General features: G+C 38.7%; 1 protein-coding gene across 5 annotated transcripts in view; it reads right to left on the bottom strand.

Moving 5' to 3' along the window:
- The window catches only part of fars2 (phenylalanyl-tRNA synthetase 2, mitochondrial), a 186,469-nt gene that overhangs the window by 56,130 nt on the left and 104,840 nt on the right, over positions 1-25,499 (bottom strand). For 4 of the 5 annotated variants that reach the window (XM_026329525.1, XM_026329521.1, XM_026329523.1 and 1 more), the window contains 2 exons: positions 13,463-13,623; positions 5,909-6,093 (listed from right to left, as the gene is read on the bottom strand). In XM_026329525.1, the coding sequence (XP_026185310.1) occupies positions 5,909-6,093; positions 13,463-13,623 (346 nt within the window). The remainder of the gene's footprint in view (positions 1-5,908; positions 6,094-13,462; positions 13,624-25,499) is intronic. The other variant, XM_026329524.1, reaches the window with a different exon arrangement.

Below are 25,499 nucleotides of genomic sequence, written 5' to 3'. Positions count from 1 at the left end.
TCTGATCATACCAAGTGAGCATGCTGTTCTGTTTAAACAAACATATTTATGACTTAAAGTATTTGTAGGGATAGTTGTCACTGTCACTTGATACAAATTGAATAAAAAATAAAGCACAATAGACAACACCAGTCATACTGAACACACAGTGCTTAGCTAACCTATTAAGCATTTTGTACAAGTTTGCACAAAAAATATTAAAACAATCATAATCACGTCTAACAAAATGCCCAGAATATAAAGAGGTGATTTCAACAGATGAATTACTTCTTATTTTTACCATCTTAAAACATTAATGCCACACTAGAACTGTGGAGAAACAGCAGAAAGGTGCTCAGGTAGGTTTATACTGCATTAGCATCAATGTGAGCTGCCCTTGTAAAAGTAAAACTAGATCCAGTGAAGGTAAATCTTGTCTGTTCGCGGTTTAGATTCTCAGAAACTTTACTGTCCACCACTGGGATAGAAGAGCATCAACTGATAACCACAGTTTTAAAAAGATGATTGGTTCAAAGTGATGCAGACAAAGGCAGCTGTGGCTCTATTTAACATGCAGTTCTGTTCACTGCTGTTTATGTTTCTGACAGGAACAAATAGTCTCAGCTTCCTCTTTGGCTTTTTTGGATCCAGTCAGGGCTGTTAGCAAAATTTAAGATGCTGACTAATGACAGCTGATGCAGAACAGTAATTTATCACAGTCAATAAATTAAAGAGAGAGAGTTGGTGTTGTGTAAAGGGTGAATAAGTCGACAGGGAATTAATGTTCACTTTGTCTTTCAGAAAGTCTTCTTTGAGCAAACAAGAAAAGCTCATTAAACCTAAGACAAAACTAATGGGAGTTGTCTTTTAATTCACAATTTCATCCAAGTTTAGCATTTTACAGTTCAGTGTAAACTCCTGTCTACATTTGTAAACCTAAGTATTTTTTTTATGAATCTCGATTTTACATTGGTGCATGTAGGTGACACTAAAATACCCAGATTTATTATGGTCCATGCCCAAACAAATCCCTCATCCAATCCCTCATTTCCATCTCTCTTAGTCTCTTGTGCCTCTTCTAACAACATCCAAGATATAAAAACTGATGAGGTGATAGCTCACAGCCACACAGTGACATGGACCACCTTAAATTTAAACACTCACCAAAGTCAGACTGCTAACAGTAAAGAAGGGAACAGGAATTCATCCGTCTATTTAAAATAAGTTAATGTTTTCGATTACTAGAGAAGTTTGACTGCTTGCTGCTGCTGTTACATTGTATTAGCAGTAACACAAATTCATCTTTGGGTAATTTACACTCAATTTTGCATACAGAAAAAAACAGTAATTCTCTTATTGATATGAAATTAATTAATATAATTTCCACTGTGTTGCTTTTACATCTAGAGCTGTCCTCTAGTGAGGAGCAAATCCAGTCTTCCCTCACAGCAAAAAAAAAGTGTCTGGACAGGGTTATTGAATGCCACGGAGCAGTGAAAGAACTGTAACCCTTTCAGGATAACGGAACCTCCTTGGTGTAAGTATGACAGCAAAATACAAAACAGCACTTTCTAATGTTAAGGTATCTCCATGCCTAGGTACAGTAGTGTTGTGTCTGTATTCATTCACTGCGTGCTCTTCTGTCACTATCAAAACAACAAACCTGTATCTATGGGGTTTATCTGAAGGCCTGATCCATTATACGCTATTTAAATCATTTTTTCTAATGCAACATATTGCATTCAAACCACAGAAAAAAGAAAAAGCAGATGCCTTCAAAAATAGTGCATCTCAACTCTTAAGCAGATGAGTAAGGACCAAATTAAACCCTGTCATGTCTACAATTTCCCTGTATGTGTAAAGCACACGATTCTCCCCTTACTTGCTCTGTAAACCTGTTCTCTAACCTAAATGTTCAAGTTGATTGACAGTGGAACTTGTTTTGCAAGCATTGTGGTATTCTGATCGACAACAAATCCCATGCAAAGACCAAAACCAACAGTGTGTTAGTTTGTCGCTCAATATCTTCTGACTTCACTACCCTGCAGATCTTCGTTACAATTCAATTGGATTCTACCAAACGTAAATTATTAAAGACACCCCAGAAAGATGTAGTTTCATCTTAAAAAGGCTCAATCATTTCCTAAAATGTTCAGTCTCTGTAGTTTCAAAGAAACAAGAAGTGCCACTGGCAGATGGTTCCACACTTATGAGTAACTAGGGCAGCAGTACATGTACAGTATGTGGAGTCAAGTCCAAGAGCTCTTATTCCTGCTCTGAAAAGTGAGGACTGATGAGCTTTTGCAGCTATGAGTAAAGAGTGACAAGTCCATCCTTCCTTAATAGACCAACATGTCCCTTTCATTGAAATTAATTTGGTGATTGGACATTTCTGTCAGTAAATGCTGATGGTTGCTTTTGTGATTGACTGTACTTAATGATTGACTGAGAACTTCTCCAGAAGTCGAAGATGTTGGACAAGGACGAACGAGTGTAGGTTTAATACGCTCTGTGCTTTATACGTTTAAACGTTAATTATTTATCAGTCAAACAGTATTTCTTCTAAAAGTGTATATGACTAATAATAATAATCATAATAATAATAATAATAATAATAATAAATAATTAACACTACCATAAGTTAAAGCAGTGTTGACACACTTAAACAGTTCCCTCTTCTTATTTGGTGTTTAATAGCTAGGCTCTTATTTTGAAGGTGTGACTGTGTGTTTTTCACAGGCTGAAAAAAGAATAAGGGTAGACAGAGTAAGTGCGTGTGTGTGTGTGTGTGTGTGAAGCTACAGAGAGAAAGTGTGTGTGAAAGACAAAGAGAGAGTGAGGGAGAGGGAGGTTTGGTAAGAAAAAGGTGCAATGCAGGTATTTTATGCACCACTAATTCAGAAATTGATAACTGTAATTAACTTTAGAGCTTTCTGCCCTTCTCTCTCTCTCTCTCTCCATCATTATCATTACACTGTGATGCCAGTGATGAGAATAACATAAAATGGAGAGGCATGTAGGGGAGAGAATGGAGATTTGAGGGACATCAGCAGAGAAAATGAGATGTGTGAGAAACAGAAATAGAGAGGTTTGGGGAAAAAGGTGCACTGCAGGTGTTTTTTGCAGAACAAATTTAATTAAGAACAGTACCCAAATGTATTTGGGGGCCTAAAAGAAATCAGATGTGATATTATCAAATGTGTTTGCAACACCATGTTTACTCAAAGTGCTGCTTAAAAAGCCTCCACTATTCTGGTTTCAGCCTCTTGACCAGATGTTAAACCTGGCTGCAGAGATTTGCTTCCACTCAGACACAGGAGCATTAATGAGGCTAAAAACTGACGATGGACATAAGGTCTGGCTCATGGTTGGTGCTGCAGTTCATCCCACAGGGGAGTTTGGTACAGACCAGTCAGGTTTTTCCATAACAAACAGAAAAACTTTGTGCATAGCAGCTTTGTCATGGCAGCTAGTGACAGAAGTAACATCAACCTGGGGCACAGCAGCAAGTTTGATTTCTCAAACGGTGATAAATGACCTGATCCCTACAGTGTCCCCGACCATGAATGGGTAGAAAATTAGTCTAGGTGCTTCAGTATAATCTGACCTGACATATACACATATCTGATCAAGAGGTCTAGTGTCTACACCAGAGAAAAACTACCTCCGTATAATCCCCTGGATGTATATAACTCTGTTCTCTGTGGTCATATGGGTGCTTACGGTACTGGTTCTGCATTTTGCAGGAGGGCAGGTGTCGTACCTGGTCAATGTCTTAAGCTCTAAGTCACAACCACATAATGCTTGGGTGTATATTCATAAAAAAACTGGCTACATCTTTACTGCTAGCTGCACATGCACAACTGTGAGTAAATTTCATATCTCTCTTTTCACAATTTCTCTACTGGATAGTTTTGTTCTTTGTGATACTGAACATTTTCCACCCAACCTTCAAGCACTCCTTGTCATATTACTTTCCACTTTTTCATTCTGCTTTATTTTCTGTGCCCCAAGACAAGTCTTTGTCCCATCAACTCCTTTCTAAGGACTGACTACAGACCATTCTGTCTGTGTTTTAAGAGTACTATAAAGTACACTCCAACAGAGCAGGGTTCAAAAAAAAAAAAAAAAATTGAATTGTCCGACAGCTAATATGACAGCTTTATCTGTCTGGACTCTCTGGGACTTTCTGTTCTTTCAAAGGTCAATTCTGTCTAGACAGTTTGCATCTGGTCAAAAGGCAGGCATTTGATTGTCAAAGTTCACTAAAGTTGTGAGTTAATTTACTGATTAATCCATGGTTTTATAGATTTCTGACTGAAATTTTACAGTTTTTTAATGCTGCTTTGAATGAGCTGCACATCTTTATATTCCTGTGTGTCTCACCCATTACTGTGCCTCACCCCTCTCTCACTCTTCCCATTAGCTCTAATACTAAAAGTCAGTGTATATTAATGCATTGTTAAATGTGTGTATGAGCACGGTGGGGGAAAAGGTCGCTATTTAAAAGACATTAAAATGCTGAAAGATGAATAGTGTCGAACAATTTTACGCACTGCGGGGCTCTCACTGCGCACACACACACACACACAAATGCAAGGTCAGACAAGTGAAACCATAAGTGTGTGTGTGTGTCACTAAAGTAAAAAAAAGGAGTAAAAAAAGGAGTTCTCAGCCATAAGGTACCCACCACCCACTGCGTCCCTTCATTTATCAATCAATCAATCAATCAATCAATCAATCAATTAATCAATCAATCAGTCTCTCTCTCTCTCTCTATCTATATATATATATATATATATATATATATATTCATACATACATATACACACACAGACACACACACACTGTAACCCACACACACCCACGTTCTTCTTAAAAAATGAGATGTCAACACCAGGCACTGCAGGCTCAGAGGTGTACGCCAAGGACAGCTGTGGTGTGTGTGCTTCACATGCCTTTTCTATAGATGTGTGAACAAACTTTAGTTGAATACCATCCATGTGAGGGCATTTGGTCTGGTCCCCACAACTCCAAAAAAGCCGTTTAAGGTTTAAGACTTGGTTTGAGGGTTAGGTTAGAATTGGGCTCAGGTTAACATTAGGGTAAGTGCTGGGGTTAAGAGAGCCCTCATAAATACTGAAAGACAACTGTGTGTGTGTTTCAGAGACATTGCTCCTCATTGTCATTTGGAATAAACAGGAATTTCCCCTGTACAAGTAGGAGTGTGAGTGTGTCATCTAAAAGTGGTGACCGCCATCAGTCATCTGTCATTAACAGCAAAACAGTGACTATTTCAGTTCTATTTCTTTTTTCTCTTCTTTACATCAATTTCCCTTTTATTATCCAGTATGTTTTCACACATCCTTCGCTGCTTTCTTTGCATTTTTCCCTTTCATTTCTAGCTTTCGTTTTCCTTTTTCTTCCTTTCACTCTGTCATTTTTATTCGTGCTCTTTTCTTGTCTTTTGCTTCTTTTCTTTCCTTCCTCCTTTTATTCTCACCTTCTTTACATCCAGAGTTGCAAACATGAATTGATCCAGTAGAAATTAATATACTAAAACTATTTCGATCATCAATTCATGGTTTTCAAGCCTTGTCAGATGTAATTTACAGGACACTTGGTTGAATAAGACAAGCAACCTAAATGCACAGTCTTGGACTTTGGGGACCTTTCACTATGTTTTAAGATTTTAAAGACAACCTTTTACGTGTATAATCAAGCAAACACCATGCAGGCTCTTTCCTGAGCCTTGTCTATGCTATGTGTACTTGTGTACAGTGTGTGTCAGCAATACTCAGGTTTAGAGGACAAAAATCTTTTCTGTTAACTCATTTTTGGGTTAAACATGGTGGCTATGATTATGTGAAATAAACAAATATGATGTACTGCTAAGACACAAAGGTGTTTGGTGTGTGCTTTTTCTTACTTTGGGTGTATGAAATCATCCACCAATGACACTTTCTCCACCATTTCTCCTCCAATGGAACGCACCAGCTCATAGAAGTCATTCTCCGTGAAGCTCTCTTGACCCTCTCTGCTCTCCGGCAGCCAGAAGGAGATGTCGTTGTGGAGGGGTGGAAACTTACTGAGGGGCTGAGAAAACACATATGACTATAAGGTTTATTAGAATAAAATAATCCAGAATAAAAAATGTACACTTATTTATTTGTGTTTACTCTCTGTCACTTTTATTTTTTAACCCTTGCCACATATTAATAAAAAAAAAAAGTAAAAACCTCGAATGACATGAGATGAGAGATCGATCTCTAACTTGAACAGCATGAATAGTCTGTTTCTGTGACGCAACATAACCATCAAAGTACCAAATGGTTGTTGTTTCACAGCATTCAAAAAAAAGTTTTATGTAACTAACCTACATACAATGGCTGGCCTAAAATCACTGTTTTTAATTGAATGTACAACATTGAATGTAATAAGAATAAAGGCTCCAGTTTGGTAGGGATCATACAAACTGGACTTTCGGTCAACGGACAAAGGTCATGTGGTCTGATGGGTTCAGACTCCTTTTCCAGAGTGATGGAGCATAAGGGTAAAATGGGAAGCACATGAAGAGATACAGCCATCACTTAGTGCCCACTGTACAAGCCCCTGGAGACAGCATTGTGATCCAGGCCCAGAAATGTTATGTGACAATAACATGAAGTCAGCTGAAGACCTGAACCTACTGAATGATGAGATTATCTGAGAAATTGATTTTTTCTTTCCTGATGGCAAAGGCATTTTTCAGGAAAATAATGTAAAAAAAAAGAATCAGGCTTAAACCGTGAAAAAGTGGCTCTGGAAGCACAAGGAATCTTTTTAACACCTGACCAAAAAGTCTTGATCTTAACTCCACTGAAGGACTTAGGGTTGTGCTGGAGAAAACTTTATAGAGTGGTCACAGAGTCTCATGTCATTAATACAAATCTGGGCAGAAATAAAGGATGTGACATAGCTAAGGTTTTTAAAACCAGACCATGGTGAATCAAAGCCAAAGGTGGTTCAACATAATATTAATGTGTGATTTTGTTTTGGTGTATAAACCATAAAAACAGACTATTCTTGGAGTCTATTCAAGATTATTTACAATGGGATTGTAGGTTTGAGGGTTTGTTATGAACTGTTTTGCAGTAGAATTAAAAAAAAAAAAAAATCAAACCAAAACTATAGATATTAACGCTGACAAGCTAATAAACACATCAGCTACAGAGACTTAAAAGAAAAACAGGTGATTGAAACATAAGCTAGAGAGTGCAAATACTATGAGCAAAATATGAAGGCACAAACAGCATAAAGAAAAAAACAATAAAAGAAGATATATTTGAAATTGAAAAACAGGTTGTGTCCAGAGACAAAGAGAAGAAATGTGATGAAAGAGATGGAGGAAACAGAACAAGGAGGCTTGAATATCAGCAAGTGCAGGAGAGTGTAACATGAAGACAATAACACATTAAAACGTAATCAGGATGACAGAACAAATCTGATGTTTTATGCAGCGACAGATGGAGAGAGAGATTCCTATCATATGTTACTTGTTTATTATCATGAAAATACCTTTTGATAAACACAGTGAGAGAGAGGAAGGAAATCAAGTCAAATGAAGTCAAATTTTATTTATATAACCCGATATCACAAATCAGTCCCAAGAGGCTTCATTATCTGCACAGCATACGACACCCTGAATTCAGATAGAGAAATACACCTGACAAAACTAAAAACAGGAAAAACAAATGTATGCAACCTCAGGCAGAGCAACAACAGATGTTGTCTATACATTGTATATTGTAAATGTAGATAATATGTGAGAAGATGAGCAACTTTAACACCCCCTCGCCCCCTTCTATTCTTGACTTCCCTACTAAAAAAAATGTATGACTTACTGTAGTCTTTGTCTAGCAACCATTACTATAAATCGAGATAACAAAATAAATTACTGGAAGACATAATTATATATGTTTTAATTATAATTGCTGACAAATTTTGGCAAAGGAAGGAAGGAGAGATTGAGTAGATTGGTTGAATAGATGATTGTATGGTTGGGTAGATAGGTCAGTGGCTTGTAAGCTTGGTAGGCAATAACCCTCAGGGGTCGTCGAGCGCACCGGCACATTTTGTGGCATCTCCTCCTGATAACGCCGAAACAAACTTAAATTATTGTCAGTTTTGATCGTACAGATAACAGCATATCATATTTCCATATGAACAGTGCGCTCAGTGTGAGGCGGGATCACATTAGCTATAATGAGGTGAGACAGGAGAAAATGTGCCGCTCCTTACTTTCATACGGATTATACAAAAAAAGATTATTTGTTTTCGACTTGAATTGATTCATTTCAAAGAAGACATTTTAAGCTTTCTATACATATATTTCTCATGTTTTTGAGGCAGGTATTCGCTGAGATTGAGGTTGTCTTATTTACGTGTCTGTGAAGAGAGGTGACAGAGAGAGAGAAGACAGTGTACGCTGTCTGCTTTCTTTATTTTACAAAAGCAGAGTGTTTTGTTTTTATTATGAGTGTATACAAATCAAACTAGACCCTCTACAGATTCGAATAATATATTACTCTTATCTGTATGATCAAAACTGACGAAGTAATTTAAGTTTGTTTCGGTGTTATCAGGAGAAGATGCCACAAAACGCACTTACCTGTGCTTTCGTCGACCCCTGAGGGTTAACTACATAGGTACAAAAGGTATAAGCAGAAGAGTATTATGTTATATTTTTGTTATTTGTTATATGTTGTTTGGCACAAAAGTGATAAAAGGAATGGGGCAAGGTGTCCACATACTTTTTGTGCAGATGTGTGCAGTATAGAAAGTTTCTTAGGGAGCTCAGTAGGTTGTTCAACATTATTAGAGTATAGTGGCTCTAGACAGCTCCCTGGTGTGTGTGTTTGAGTGTTTTCTTGTTTGTACATCACACATACAAACACACACCCAAACAAACAAACCGCTGGTATCCTGGTTTGGACCCTGGCTGTCGCAGTTCATTACCTGTGAATCCGGAGGCCGAGGAGGATTTAGGGGGAGAAGGGGAGAGGTGGAGAGTCTTGGCCCAAGAGAGGAGCACTGACCCTGGGCAGGAGATGAGCCGTGCTCTCCTGGTCCCTCTGGAGAAACCGAGTTCATCAATAAAATTAAGAGGACTGTAAGGTTGAAAGCTGCAAGACAACAGGGCTGTCCTTACCTGACACCCATCCATCTGCCCGGAAATTTACCTTGGTATTATTGTTATCACAGTTTGTAATTTCTGCCTTTATTTTAACTTTTATTCTTTTTCCTTGCTTCCACTTCCATTTCTATTAGTTCTCCATACTTTACATCTATTTCTTTCTTTTGCTTCAGTCTCTTCTTTGCTTCAATATAGTTTTTTATTACATTTCTCTTTTCCTGCCAAGTTAATTTAAATAAATATAGTGTATGGTCATACATCGTCTGTGCATGCTTACATATTTATGGTATATACTACAGCTTTCTTGAATTTATAGTTGACAATTGATGGATGATAATTACATGTTATTGAACAATGTGGGTACAGTGGATATTTTAGTATGACAGTCATTGCACAGGATTGCACTTCTGATATTACATGACTAATTTGCTGTTCATCACAACTAGTCTTATGTCTGGATGTTTTGATGTACAATGCTCTGCAATGGCTGTCAGAAGGAAGGAGAACAGATTGTGTCTAGGGCGTGAGGTGTCTGCAGGGATTTTACAAGTCTTGGAAATTGGGCAGGTCCACATTAATCACCAACTGTCCATTGCTGTCTTGTCAAATTTAATAATTGAACCAGGCCAGGCAGTAATCATGCTTCAGGATTGTAGCATAAAATTGAATTCATTTTTCTAAGGTGCTGCAGGACATCCTTTGTTGGCCCTGGCGTTTTGCTGGTGTACTTGCAGAGCAAAGAAGAGACACCAGTGCACAACTATAAATGCTCACAATGGTGTCATAGATTCAATGCAGAACCATGAATCAAAAAGTGGCATGTAAACTATGAATGGAATAAAAGAGGAAGACACCCTTGGAGAATAAAAAAAAGTTTGCAGTTTAGAGTTTTTGTTTGTTCTGGCTACTTGCTGTCATTGATGCTGTGACGTCTGTACACGACTACTATCAGTGGACCGGTGCAAAGCGGCTTTTCCTCACCTTCATCTCCTCCAAGCCTCAGAATAATGCTCCCATCTGAACAAAATCTTGACAAAATATTTTGGATTTTTTCGAAGACTGGAGAAAAATATCTGTAGTGGACTGTTTTTGTACAGTTTGTACAGTACTTTGGTGAAAGTAATCATCCTGGAGCTGGCACAGTTGGGACATTTTCCTTCCTATTAGCATTCTTCTTCTGTTCTTTTTACTACTGCTTTTATCCAATTTACCTTTGCATTTATTTCTTTCCTTCTTGCTTTGCCCTTTACCCATTTGATTTTCTTTGAACATTTTTCCTTTCTTCCTTCCTTTGTCATTCATTTCCCATCTTTCACCTCTTTTTCCTAACTTTTTAAATTACTTTTATATTTAATTCAGGATTTACTGCTTGTTTGCTATCCCCCCTTAAATAATTAAAACTTTTTTATAAAGATACAATCCTTAGCTGCTTTTATTCTCTGTCTTTACCTCCCACCACTATCCCTTTAGTTTCCATCTTAGCTGCTCGAACTTACTGATTTCTTTGCTCATGGATTCCTTCCTTCCTACCCTCATCATTTTTAGTCACTACTCTTTACTTCCCTGCACTTCATCCATCTCCTCTTCCTTTCATTTTTTCTTCCCTGTTCTCCTTGCCCTCCAACAGTCACTTGAAATGTTCTTCATTAGTGAAGATGAGATTTGACAAAAATCACCTTTAGCAGGGATAGAGTAATCTCAGTGTGAACCTCAACACACGCAACCATGTGAGAGTGTGTGTTGATGATGGTGGGGTCAAGGGAAGTGACTTGTGCTGGCTGATGTGAGCCCCCACTGTCAAAATGTTTTATTCATGAGGTTAAGAGGCTAGAACGCACACATAATCAGACACACAAAGAATAAAAGACTACAGGAGAGAGTTTTAAAGTAGGAAAGTAACAAAATATGTACCAATGATAAGTTAAAGTAGAAAAAATAATGTCTACAATAAACTGCCTGTTTTGACTGCAGCTGCCCAAATCAATCTTAAATTTATAACAATGTCAAATGATTGATGGTGATGTGAAACTTTTTTAGGAACAATCAAGACGTTCTGGTACTTTGCTTTTGTATTTTCACATGTAACTGATTAATAAGAATCCCAGCAGAACTCAAACACAAAGATGACCACAACAACAAAATATCAAGATGACTGGTGATCCAGAAGGGTAAACAAACAGGAAGGTTCAAGAGTGTTGTTCAAGGGGAAGTGAGTCCATCAATTCAAGAAAAAATAATCAAATACTGTGGAAAATGGTCTGACAGACAAAAACAGCATCTAAAATACATGTCCAAGAGTGTCTGGTTTACCTAAAAATTCAAGTGATGGATGTGCCAACAAGAGATGCTTCCAAGACTTTTCTAAATACTTATTATAAAAGAAGGGTCTATAAATCAGTTGAAGGAGTTGACAGAAAAGGAAACCAACAAGTTTCCTCATAGGTTTTTGGGAAAACCTCTGAGCTTTTTATTAGCGCTGGACAAGTCCAGCTTCTCTTTCTATTGCAGCAGGAAAGTTGTCAAGTTATTATACAGAGACTTCCAAGATTCATTTGTCATGAAGCTGATATAAGACCAAGATATGATTGCACTGCAGTTAGCCAGGCAGAATTCTCTCTCGAAACCTAAGACACAAATGGAAACCAAAGCATTAACAAATAAGCGTTGGAACATCACATTTCCAGCAGTGGAAATTTTCGGCCTAAAAACTAGAACCCCTGTTCCCATGACTCAACCTCTATATAACTTCATCTGGACAACTGAAAATCTTCAGACATATTTCAGCCTTTAACATTTACTTTTGCAGTTCCTTTTGCTGAGACCAGCCAGTGAACTTGCACGAATAGGCAATGAGAGAGGATCCTCTCTGTGTTGACCCAAGAGAGATACAAAATGGTTTATGACAAGGCGTTGGTGTTGCTTGAAGACATTTTACAGCAAAACATGAGAGAGAGAGGCACTGAGTCAAAACAAAACCATGACCAAACACCATCACCTTCATTGAACAAGGACCTGTTGGCCAGTGGAAGGCCAAGCAAAGCCTGTGGCAGTCAGAAGATGAAGGTACACCTGGAAGGAAAGCTCAAGGTTTGAAAGGAACTATTATCCAGATGATGGCAGATGTTGTTATCTGGACCTCTGAGGGAAAGAATATTACTGTGGTGGAACAGCACCAGTGGGGGAAGGGCTGTGAAGGTGTTGGAGGATGAAGTCGAGGGCTATATTTAGAGCATCTTCTACAGATCTGTTCACTCCCTAGGCAAACTGTAGTGGGTCATGGAGTAGGCCTGAAATACCCCCAAGATTACCACAGAGGTATATGCATCAGGTCTGTAGATATTAAGTCCTGTGGCTCCTTGGATTTTATCAGACAGGGATGATGGTAGAGGATGGCATGGCATGTCTCTGTTGAGGTCTTGAAGATATCAGTGAACACAGGTGAGAATGGATCAGTCTGGATTGAGTGGGGGGTTGAGAGGTGGGGGGTTCTGGGGTGGGCAGCTGAGTATTGACCAGGGCCCTTGCTATGACATGAGTCTTTGAGCTGGATTGTTGAAGTGGCTGGCAGGGAACGGGGAGATGGTGTCAGGATTGTCTTTCAATTTGACAGATAAACTCATTCAGGCCATTGGCTAGGTATTAAATAGTGGGTGGCTTTAGGTTTCTAGTTGGTAATCTGTCTGAGGCCTTTCCAGACAGAAGGAGAGCCATTAACAGGGTACAGACAGTTAGACTCTTTAAACATGGCCTCTCCCCATTTCTGAATCTTTGTTTTTTTCTTCACCATCATTAGCTCAACCCATAATCCTTACTATCTCCTTGCTCCACTACAGTACTTGCTTCACTACAGTAAGGGTTACTGGTCAATGAAAACTTGGTCTTGAGTCAACTTTTGCTGCAGTCAAGCATCATCTGGTGTTGCACTTTGTTGTTTGGTCAAAAAGCAACTCCCAGGTACAATATATTGTAGTACTCTATCAATTCAATTCAATTCAATTCAATTTATTTGTATAGCACCAAATCACAATACAGTCAATCTCAAGGCACTTTACAAAAAACAAAAAAAACCAACAAATCCCTTATGAGGAAGCACATGGGACAGTGGAGAGGAAAAACTGCCTTTAACACAAGAAAGAACCTCCAGCAGAACTGGGCGGTTCTGCAGTTCATTCAGCATGTGTCAAGAGAGAGTAGCTTTCATGTGTTATAAAATTCCAGACCACTAAGCATAAATTCAGTCACTGCACTGCCATTTTAAAAAAAAATCGGTTTCAGTTCATATGAGACCTTTTGTCTGTGTGTTAGTACCTGGAAGCAGATGGGCTGGTGGATGTCCTGCACTCTGAACTGTTTGAAGAAGCGTTCATCCTGACTCCAGAACAGCCGAATATCTGGGATGCTGTACAGGACCATGGCCAATCTTTCCAGGCCAAGACCAAATGCCCAGCCAAGCTTGTTCCCTGCCCCAGCTGCAAAACAAAAAATACAACAGATAAGAAACAATACACATGCTAAAAATCACTTTTGCACACTCCTGTAGGACTATGGTTCACTTTGGAGACAAACACTGGGGCATTTAACAGCCGTGGAGCCAGACATTTCCTTTAGAAGTTGCACACACAAATATTTGTTAAATTGTTAGCCCTAATTCCTTTATAAGATAATAATATACCATGATGGGTGATACCCCGAAAATTTAGTAATGCTAAGTGTTGCCACCATGAAATTTCAAAGGGAATTGTAAACTTTGTGCAAGTGAAACTACAGACTGGTGTAAAATTGTGAAAGTCACACAGAAGAAAAAAATTAAGTCTGGACATAACAAATTGTAATACAGTGAAAAATCAATCAGCTTTTTCTGCTCAGATAGAAAATTGAGAGTTTTTGCCGATAGACAGCCTGCATTGCTCTAGGTGTCACTACAAAGTACAAACATGGGTGGAAAAAACAAAATGATGCCGTCATCATCTGTAAAAAAATTAGTGAAACCAAACACAACACAGCACTGCTCCAAATAATCTGTCATCAATGTTACTACAGATTTTATTCACTGTCAGTCTGAGAAAATAATCGAGTTATGTAGAAACAAGACTCTGTATATGTGTCTGTGTCAGCAGGTAGCAGGTGCTGCTGTTACTACGGTGGACTCCTCTGTATTATTCAACACTTCAACTTAATGCTATCAATAAATCTATACAACCTTATCTGACCGCCTCCCACTACCAGGGTTAAACACACACACACACAATTTCTACAGTTTCTTTTTTTGTAATACTTTGATCGGCCAAGAGGAAAATTCAGCTCTGCTCTTTTCTCCATTCGCTCTGTGTGTCAGTGATTAAATGATTAAAGAATGATGCTTATGGGTGACACCTATGCAGGCATGGTTGCACAAGGTCCAGACCCTAAGGTGGTGAGAAAACAGCACTGAAACATTAAGCAGAAAAAGTGTTGATTTAATGAAAGATGGTTCAGAACAAACTAACCATAAATATCTCTGTAGGTCTAAAAACTCCTGCTAATGGAGTTCATACATACATATCAAGATGCAATTTATACAGGAAATATACAGAAATGTCAGAATTCAAATCTGTAGACCTTTACACTGTATTGCTATTTTCAGAGCATGGGGACATACCTAATTTGTTAACATCTCTACATCTGATTCCACTAATGGACAAAATCAACACTAACCCTATGTTAATGTCTCCAGGTAATAAGGTAAAACTGTTGAATTCTGGTGTAAAGTTATTCTGCAACATTGTCAGTTTCAGTTGGTCAGCATCCTTCAGAGGGCTCCATTTTTACTTTGTGCTATCAATCATTCTGCTGCAGACAGAGTGGAGTTTTTCAAACTGCAGATTTCTCATCTCAGAATAAAACTCTTCAACTGCTTCAAGGCAGTTCAAAACAAAGGGCAAACGCTCAGTGGAATAAAGGATTATGGGTAATTCTGAGGATTTCAGGCATTTTCGACCTGGGACCCAGATGAGAGGGATGTGGTTTGTCTATCTAGGATGGAAACTAATTGAGACAAACCTCTTTTCTCTGTAATGTGTCGACCCTCCAGAAACTGACTCTGTGACCTCTGTCTGGGTCATGAACTGAAGTTTTAAAAAAAAAAAAACACATTAATCACCCAGAGAAAGAAAAATGTGGGACTTAAATCTTATGTGAATTTCAGTTAAATTCAGGAAGTACATTATATTAAAAAACTGCTCAGAAAAAAAATCCTGCTTCCTTCAAGACTCAGGATTTTTTGTCAGTCACTTTTAATGATGGTTCTAGTCAGAAATGCAGATATGACTAGTCCTGCTAGTAGTGGGCAAGAAATCTACAGATTTCACCTAATGAACTAAAAAAATGCAAATGTCAGAAGTCAAATATTATTACCGTTCATCCATCTATTAGTAGCAACACTAAAAATAAGATCATAATTTACAAAACTTCTACAAAGATAAATAGAGGGTAGTGATAAATATTTGAAGTGCTAAAAGGATAATCTCCCTTTTATGGATGTATATCAAGTGCATGTCTGTCTGTGTGTCAACACCTAGGTATTGTTAATCCTATGTGAAGGTCTTAAAATACCTTATCCTCCTAGTGTCTGAAGAGGATTTAACAAGTGAAATCAATATATGAACACATCTTTTAACTGGATTCAGCAGGTCAGTGTATCACACAGAAGATGGGTAATCAATCTATCAGATACAGACATTATGGTACAATAGTTAATGTTTCCACCGTTTACTGTGCAACTTGGCCTTTCTGAACACTGTGGCACCTTAATTTGGGTCAAACAAAATGTTAAATGATGTTGATTTACAGGTCCTTTTAGAGTTTATTAACTGATCACACGATCAGTAAATAGTTTTGCCCAATTGTCATGAATTTGAGGTTTGTTTGATGTTTTACTATGTTGAAGGCTTTGCGGCCATGTTTAAGTTAAAGTTTTCTTAAAACTAAACTGAACAAAGTTTGCCAAAGACTAGGTGATTTTGTGAAGATTCAACACATATCTCCTAATAAAGATGAAAGTGTGGTATGCAATAAAAAAGCTATTTACTGTACACAATTTTACTTATTTTGTTGGACTACTATTGAAATGTCATAATGCATTTCACCATAATCACTTTTTATGAAATTGCATCCTCATTCTTCCCCCAGCAAACACTTCTCAAATCAAACCTGTGACTGGAGCTATGGAAGAGGTAAGGAATTTTGATACAAAAGGATGTGCAAACCTTGATTATTTAAATGTTTTCTAATCTAAAAATGACTGTAAAGGCCTTTACACACCAGGAACGACAAAATAAACATTCAGAAGCAAATTAAATGCACCAGATATTCACATCAAATGTGATATAAATGTGCGACTACTGGTTTTTAAGTTGTGCTACAAAAAAATCGAATCCTCATAAATCCATAATGACCTTGAGCTAATTTTACTAAATAAAAGCATGAAAGAAAAACAAAAAAACTTTGGGTGCAATACACACTCATCATGCAGTGTATAATGCCAATAAATAGGATCTCCGCAAGATAGTAACTGAAAATGTTCTGCTCATATTCTGTTATGATTCTCAGATAAATGGTAGTAAACTGTAATGTTATGTTTTACATCATTCATTAATGAATAACTAGATAACTAGATGACTAGCTGGCAAAAGGTTTCACATAGTCACTGTTGTCTGCAAACTACTGAGTAGGATATAAACACACCGCTGTCATATGGAAGTCCTTCAGCTATCTTTCTCCAAACTTGTCCTTGTATTTGAAGTCTTTGTATGTTTGTATGTAGTGACATTCCAACAAGCTGCATTGTGATTAGTCAGAGGTGTTTCTGTTGCTGGCAAAAAGTTGGTAAAATCAACCTGCAGACGAAAAAAAAAAGCAAATGCCACTTTTCACACAGTGATGTGATGTGAAATGGTTATTGGCCCAAGTTATTGGTTCAAAAAATATTACTGAAGCATGAAGTAATGACTTGGGAAATTTGCCTCTGGTGGGTAAAGCCCTTAAGAATAATGTTACAGTAGATATGTGTGGAATCAGTATGGCAAAAGCTTTGACAGTTTGCAAATAACCATCTGACATTATCAGTTCTAAGATGGTTTGTTGCATGTTAACATAAGAAAAACAGCATTGGTCACTACATGTTTTCACAAGACACAAGGGCTGAGAATACTGGCACCACAAAAAGGAAGCACTGTTCATTTGCTCAGATGAATTTGGGAAAAGTGACTGTCTAAGCTGATTTTCAAATTTGAATCCTCAAAAAGAGGAGGTTGGCGTGGTTGGTGATGGTGTCTACAGAGTCTTACTTTAACAGATGGTTGTGGTTTATATCGTGTCCCATATCAACAGGTGACATTGTTTTTTTTTTTTTATCATAAACTTAGCTACACCACAATGAAAGAAGTAGATTGGGCAACATTCATATAAATCATTTCCTCAACAGTCTTGTTTTGGAGTACAGACTTGCAGATTGTGATAAACCAGCATCAATCAAATGGGATCATGTTAACTATGGTGGGTTTTGAACTTGAGCACCAAGCAAGTTTAGTTGGCATGCTGATGGTCACACTTATTCCCACTAGAGAGACACTCTGTGGCACCCTTGAAAGAGCACAGAGCACTGTGCAACCAGAGGAGAGACTGGATTCCTATATTATGACTTTTACATGAATCCAAAGAAATAATTGTGTGCAGAAGCCACACACTGTTATTTGGCTTTCACATTCATTGGCTGGGTGAGGAGTGGGTGGAGAGGCTTGGGATGTAATCTGAACATTTTTCTAAATATTTGTGCATGGGGGCACTGAAATGGCTCTCCAGTAATGGACAAATACACCCACGAGCACACAAACACATGCACAAAATAAGAGGCAGGCTGATGGCAAGAGAGCAAGCTGGAGGAAGAATTACCTGCTTTGATTGGAAATGCTTCTGCTTATTATGATGATGTGTAACCTGCCTGCCCCTCTTGTAGGTGTGTGTACGAGCCCATAAAGCACCATGCATGCAGACAGACACACATTTCCTCCTTTACATCCTGGTCTCATTGGTCCCGGTCCAATCAGCAGCCAGGGAATGTGGTTTCTATGCTAATGAGCACGGGGTCAAGGGGTCGCAGATGAGGGAACGCGCTGGAATAAATCTCCACTTCATGATACCTCACAATCAATCAGATTTGTGACCCTTCTCGTCCTCCTCTTCCTACCTCTCTTTCACCTACTCTCTTTGCTTCTCTTTGTCTTCTCTTTTCTTATTCATGAAATCATCTGAGCTTTTCTCTTCCTCAGTCTTACCCTGCTACCTTCATCTTTTGTGTTCCTCTTCTCTCATTAATTTTTTAATAATCTCTAAGTATTCTTTTTTTTCAGGTTCTTCACTCTCATGTTATCTCCTATCGCCCTGTCTTGTCCACAAGTGTTAATCTTGTTGGTGGAATGTATAAGCAGGCCAGTATGGAAAATACAAAAATGTACCTACAGCTAATATACAACTTTGAATTGACTAAAAACTAGGATGGATTACTGAACGGGCCGATTGAGCACAGGGCCAAGGGCCCAAAGGATCAGGGGCCCTACAGGAGAACTGTGACGGACTGGTTAACCTCTCCTTTGGAAAGAACAAAAAATGCATAGAAAAATGGTTGCAGAACTGCAAAAACTACAAAAGAGATACAAAACTACTAACAGACTGAATAAAAAGAGTGAGAACAATGCCAAATGTTGTAGTGTTCAACAACAAAAACATTAAAAAAACAGACACAAAACAAGTAAACATAGGTGCAAAATGACTATGAATAGGATCCTACAAATGTAGGAGATATACACTTATATATCTGTGCCCAGAGGCCCAGCTTCTCATGATCCATTTATGGCTAGGTGCCAAAATAGTCACTAGAATTCTCCAGTTGTTTCACCTCCTTTTGACTATTTAGTTCCTTTATTGTATATCTGCTCCACTGCTTTGCATGTCTTTTTTTTTCTGTGTCAGAATGCTATTCATATCTTATTTGATTCATATTATTTAATTCCTGTCTTTCTTTTCTTTATCTTGCTCCATCTGTCTGGTTTCAGTTGCCCCCCTGACACAACATAATTTTTCATGTTTCTTTTCCTCTACTCCATCCATCCATCCATCCATCCATCCATCCATCCCCACTTATTCCTTTAACCAGGGTCACAGAGATCTGCTGGAGCCTATCCCTGCCATTTTTGGATGAAAGGCAGGGGTCCACCCTGGACAGGTCCCCAGTCCATCACAGGGCCACATAGAGACAAACAACCTCAAACACTCACTCCTATGTGAAATTTACACAGTAAATGAGAGTAAAACACTACAGAACTAGACAAGGAGGGTTTCTATAAAAACATACCATCCAGGGATTTCTTTTAAAACTCCTTCCAATGAACATATAATTAGGAGTTATGTTTTTTTATCCACATCTCACAGATGAAATATAGTCCCTGCAAAGGTCTTATCTTTGCCCTTTTTCTAGACATATCAATGCTTTTCCCAGGTAGTATGTACAGTATTAATCCTAATAGTTTGCTACATATCATTAGTGGTTCTGTTAGGTGTGGTTCTGTAACAGTTGTCTATTAACACTAGAACTGCTGAGACAGTTGGACAGACGGTTTAGGGTTTTATTATGTCAATAACTTTAAACAACATCTACAGGTCTGACACTCCACGACTTTTCCTAAATATGTGTATGTTATATTTTCTGAAGTCTTGAACATTTTAAAATACACACGAGTTCTGAGCACTTATTTCTCAGAGCACCATAGCCATCCTGTAGACCGCTGTCATTTAGACCACAGCTGGTCCCAGCTGCAGAATTTTTGCCATATTACAAATAGTTACATTTCAATTTTGTGGGTCTGTGCATTTTTTTTTTCTATTTTTCTATTCTATTGTTGTTTTCCTCCAAATATTACACTGTATATTTCCGTACATGAGAGAGAATAGGGAGATGACTGGCCATTTTACATGCCAGATTTCTAAGCTAGAAAAACAAAAATATAGGATAGAGAAAAAAGTAAGACATTTTGGACAAGACTTTGAAAGTTTTGCAAGATCTGAGCAAGGGGGAGTCTGATGGAGGAGAGGTGTCAGACGTCAGTGATAAGGACTGGGTTGTAGAGGAGCTCAGACTGAGCTTGACCGCATTGGAAAGAAAACAAAAGGTCTGCTGACACAGCTGTTACTATGTCCATACTAGGTGGGGAGGGTTACTACGGAGACATTATTTTGTGAATACAAAGTGATTTAGTATATGTAAACATATCTCCTGTAAGGAATGCAAGCGGTCCATGGGTGTACTGCGAGGGTGCCCCAGCTGTGCACAACAGGTTTGGCCCAGTTGATCCAGGTGGAACTATATCGTGTTTCATATATATTTTGTTATTCTTCATGTTTATCATGTCACGTGTGCACACACACACAGACGTATACAGACAAAATATGAAAGGGAAGAAGTGTTAACACAAATTTTTCCACTTTAAGAACTGCTTTATGTGCCTAAACAATGAAATTATATCTGTCGGACTGGGAGACGGTTGCGGCGCTTGTAGGGGGTGCTAGAATGCTGGCGGTTCTAGTGGTAAATGGGCTATTTTATAACATACAGATTTCTCCATTCCCTTGTACAGCAACTGCAGAATTTTTGAACTCTCTGTGGGCATGTATTCATTAGATTTGGGTGTCAGAATGGGGAGCGCTCACCCTTCAGTGCATCAGGTCTGAGATTCTTGAGCCTGTCAGCCCATCTGGATCATCTCAACCAGAGGGATCAACAGTGAGAGTATGTGCACATCATCCAGGGCTGCCTGCAGATTAACTGACTTTGAGGCTTAATGAAGAGCTTTCAGCATGAGAAAAGTCACATCTGAAAATTGACTGATGATCAAAAGTCAGTCTGAATTTAGGATGTGTGTGTGTGGGCACATAATCATTGAACTGAGCCACAGTGTGATATAGACATCAGCCCAAACAGATTGCACGACACACCGTGAGGAAAGATGGCCTAAGAGCAAACATTGCTCTCTCTGTGCAGGAGAAACGGTGTGTGATGAGACAACCCCCTGCCCTTCCTGTTTTTACACAGCCCTGCAATGCCAGGCCCACTTTCTCAGCCAATCACTACAGCTCAGGGTGGCTGTGAGAGTGTATAAGTTTATGTGTGTGAGCAGCGTTACTGCTGTCAGTCGATGACGTCATTGTTTAATGATCAAATGGGAAGTTAGGGCAGCAGTGACGGGAATATGTATGCATGGACAATGTGGCATCTATATGCAGACTGTGTGTTCAGGGAATATGTTACAGAAAGTAGAAAAGCACTGGCTCAGTAAAATATCATCATGTCTATATAAAGAAACAACATACAACAGCTTATACATTCTCTGATTCACAATATTATTTGTTATTGTCACACTCACAGCATTAAATCAGAGCTAAAATTACTGGAGAATGCTGATGCAAAATAGGGCCAAAACACTAGAGAACACTGGACCAAATCAATTTCAAAACACCAAGAAATACTGGACTGAACTGAGATTAAAACCCATAGAAAATAGTGAAACAAATAATTGCAAACTACAAGATAATATTCAACCAAAACCTGTCAAAAAGACAGCGTATCTGAACAAACTGGCTTATGCACAACCAAAAATGAGCTAAACCAGGGATAAAACCAAAAGACTACTGAAATAAGGTTGGGCTATAACACCAGGGAATATTGGACCCAAACTGAAAAATAACAATTATGAACACTGGACCAAATCAAAGCTAAAATTGCCAGAGAATAGTGTTGAGGATTAAAACACAAATCATGAGTAAAACACCCAAAAGTACAGGACTGAACTTGGGGTACACCCCCAGAGAATATTGGGCCAAATAATTACAAATCAAACTGGGCTAATACAACAGAGATGTAAGGCTAAACCAGAGCTAAAACACAAATACTACTGATATAACTTGGGCTTAAACACCAGAAAACATTAGACTAAACAGAACTAAAACATTCTTGAATACTGCACCAAATCAAAGCTTAAACAGCATAAGTTACCAGACTTAGATGAGAAAGGTGGACACAAACATTACCCCCATAAGGTTTGTCTTTCAATCTGTTTCTACTTGATTTCCCAGCATAAAAACACACCTGTCTGAATAGGGGTGTATACGACACAAAGTTAAACCAGAGAAAAAACATAAATCAGGGCTAAAATTCCTGAGAACTGGGGCCCAAACCAGATTAATAACCCTGAAAATACTGCTATAGAGTCGCCAGTGAATACAACAATAAAGGAGCTAATGGTTGAGAGAATAATTGGGATAAAAATATTTGACTGGACTTTGATTGTTCAAATAGACAGAAAACTCCAGTGAGATTCCCAAGTTAAAATTAAAATTTTAAATAAAAAATATAAATATAGAAATACTGACTTCACCAACCTGGGGTGAAAAGGTTGGGGAATACTGGACCTCAACAGGTTAATTTAGATTTGCTTCTTTTACTATACATGTTGTTCTTGTCATTTACCATTTCTCATTTTTTCCATTCAGTTCATATCTCCCCTTCCAGCCTTTTGCATTCAATCACTTGCTTTCCCTCCTCTTTCAATTACACTTTCTGCCCCTCTATCACATTTTCTTCCCTACATCTCTTCCATCATTTTCACATCACTCACCTGTTCTCAGTTTTACATATTTACATTTTTCCAGTCATTCTGTCTCCCTTGATTCCCATTTGTCTCCTATCTTCACCTCTACTCCACCCTGCCCTGATGCCTCTTTCCTACCTACTTTCATTTTCAGTCTTTCATCTCTTCTCAGCTCCTTCCTCTCTCACCTAATCTATTTATCCTCCACAATTCCATCATCACTACCTTGGTCTATTCTAATTCCACCTGCATTAGTTCATTTTAACTTTCTGCTTTATGCTGCAGTCCATCATTCTCCCATTTCATCCACATATCCTCTGGACCTGGCTAACACATTAATCCACTCTGTCTTTACTTTTTCTATAGTCCTGTTCCTCTTATGTGCTGTATGTAAAGACTAATGATGCCAGCTTTAGTCAATTTGTAATAATTTTTTTCTGGCATCTGTGTGATGTTTAACATAGAGGTGAAGATGTCAAGCTTGAAGCAAAACGTCTTTGGCACAAATCTGGCTGCAGACCTTTACTTGCCATCATTTCATTGCTTCACTTTAAATAAAGTATAAAATGGTCCCAAAATAAACCAATAAACCAAAGAAATACTAACAATGACAAAATTAAGGATCGTATAGTGGTAAGTGGTCAGATTTTTGTTTTATCACATTTTACACACACACACATATACAGTGGGTACGGAAAGTATTCAGACCCCTTTAAATTTTTCACTCTTTGTGTCATTGCAGCCATTTGCCAAAATCAAAAAAGTTCATTTTATTTCTCATTAATGTACACTCAGCACCCCATCTTGACAGAAAAAAACAGAAATGTAGAAATTTTTGCAAGTTTATTAAAAAAGAAAAACTGAAATATCACATGGTCATAAGTATTCAGACCCTTTGCAGTGACACTCATATTTAACTCACATGCTGTCCATTTCTTCTGATCCTCCTTGAGATGGTTCTGCTCCTTCATTGGAGTCCAGCTGTGTTTAATTAAACTGATTGGACTTGATTAGGAAAGGCACACACCTGTCTATATAAGACCTTACAGCTCACAGTGCATGTCAGAGCAAATGAGAATCATGAGGTCGAAGGAACTGCTCAAGGAGCTCAGAGACAGAATTGTGGCAAGGCCAGATCTGGCCAAGGTTACAAAAGAATTTCTGCAGCACTCAAGGTTCCTAAGAGCACAGTGGCCTCCATAATCCTCAAATGGAAAAAGTTTGGGACGACCAGAACTCTTCCTAGACCTGGCCGTCCAGCCAAACTGAGCAATCGTGGGAGAAGAGCCTTGGTGAGAGAGGTAAAGAAGAACCCAAAGATCACTGTGGCTGAGCTCCAGAGATGCAGTAAGGAGATGGGAGAAAGTTCCACAAAGTCAACTATCACTGCAGCCCTCCACCAGTCTGGGCTTTATGGCAGAGTGGCCCGACGGAAGCTTCTCCTCAGTGCAAGACACATGAAAGCCTGCATAGAGTTTGCCAAAAAACACATGAAGGACTCCCAGACTATGACAAATAAGATTCTCTGGTCTGATGAGACCAAGATTGAACTTTAATTAATTAATTCTAAGCGGTATGTGTGGAGAAAACCAGGCACTGCTCATCACCTGCCCAATACAATCCCTACAGTGAAACATGGTGGTGGGAGCATCATGTTGTGGGGGTGTTTTTCAGTTGCAGGGACAGGACGACTGGTTGCAATTGAAGGAAAGATGAATGCGGCCAAGTACAGAGATATCCTGGAAGAAAACCTCTTCCAGAGTGCTCAGGACCTCAGACTGGGCCGAAGGTTCACCTTTCAACAGGACAATGACCCTAAGCTCACAGCTAAAATAACAAAGGAGTGGCTTCGGAACAACTCTGTGACCGTTCTTGACTGGCCCAGCCAGAGCCCTGACCTAAACCCAATTGAGCCTCTCTGGAGAGACCTGAAAATGGCTGTCCACCAACGTTCACCATCCAACCTGACAGAACTGGAGAGGATCTGCAAGGAAGAATGGCAGAGGATCCCCAAATCCAGGTGCGAAAAACTTGTTGCATCATTCCCAAGAAGACTCATGGCTGTACTAGCTCAAAAGGGTGCTTCTACTCAATACTGAGCACAGGGTCTGAATACTTATGACCATGTGATATTTCAGTTTTTCTTTTTTAATAAATTTGCAAAAATTTCTACATTTCTGTTTCTTTCTGTCAAGATGGGGTGCTGAGTGTACATTAATGAGAAATAAAATGAACTTTTTTGATTTTGGCAAATGGCTGCAATGACACAAAGAGTGAAAAATTTAAAGGGGTCTGAATACTTTCCGTACCCACTGTATATGTATATATATATATATATATATATGTATGAAATGTGATGAGAAATGGGCTACTGGAACACGAAACTCATGGATGAGGGCTGAGAATAGAGAAGTGTTGGAATGCCACTACACGAGTAACCCCAGAGAGAGGGGTTACATGAAGATGATGTGGGACCTATGGAAACTTCAAACCCCACCATCTAGACTAGCATCGAAACAACTAGTAGCTCAGTATTCCAACATCCGCAAATGGCAACTGCTATCACAACTAGAGATTGAAGAGATACTATAACACAAATGCTACGGCAAGGGGGAGCCAGGACACGAGGTCGGGGGGAAATAATGCCATCCCCACCTGAGATTGGGTAC

Source organism: Mastacembelus armatus, unplaced genomic scaffold (assembly GCF_900324485.2).
Source record: "Mastacembelus armatus unplaced genomic scaffold, fMasArm1.2, whole genome shotgun sequence".
In the NCBI taxonomy this organism is placed as follows: domain Eukaryota; kingdom Metazoa; phylum Chordata; class Actinopteri; order Synbranchiformes; family Mastacembelidae; genus Mastacembelus; species Mastacembelus armatus.
Note: the sequence above shows the minus strand (reverse complement) of the source record. Positions and strands in the feature narration are given on the sequence as shown.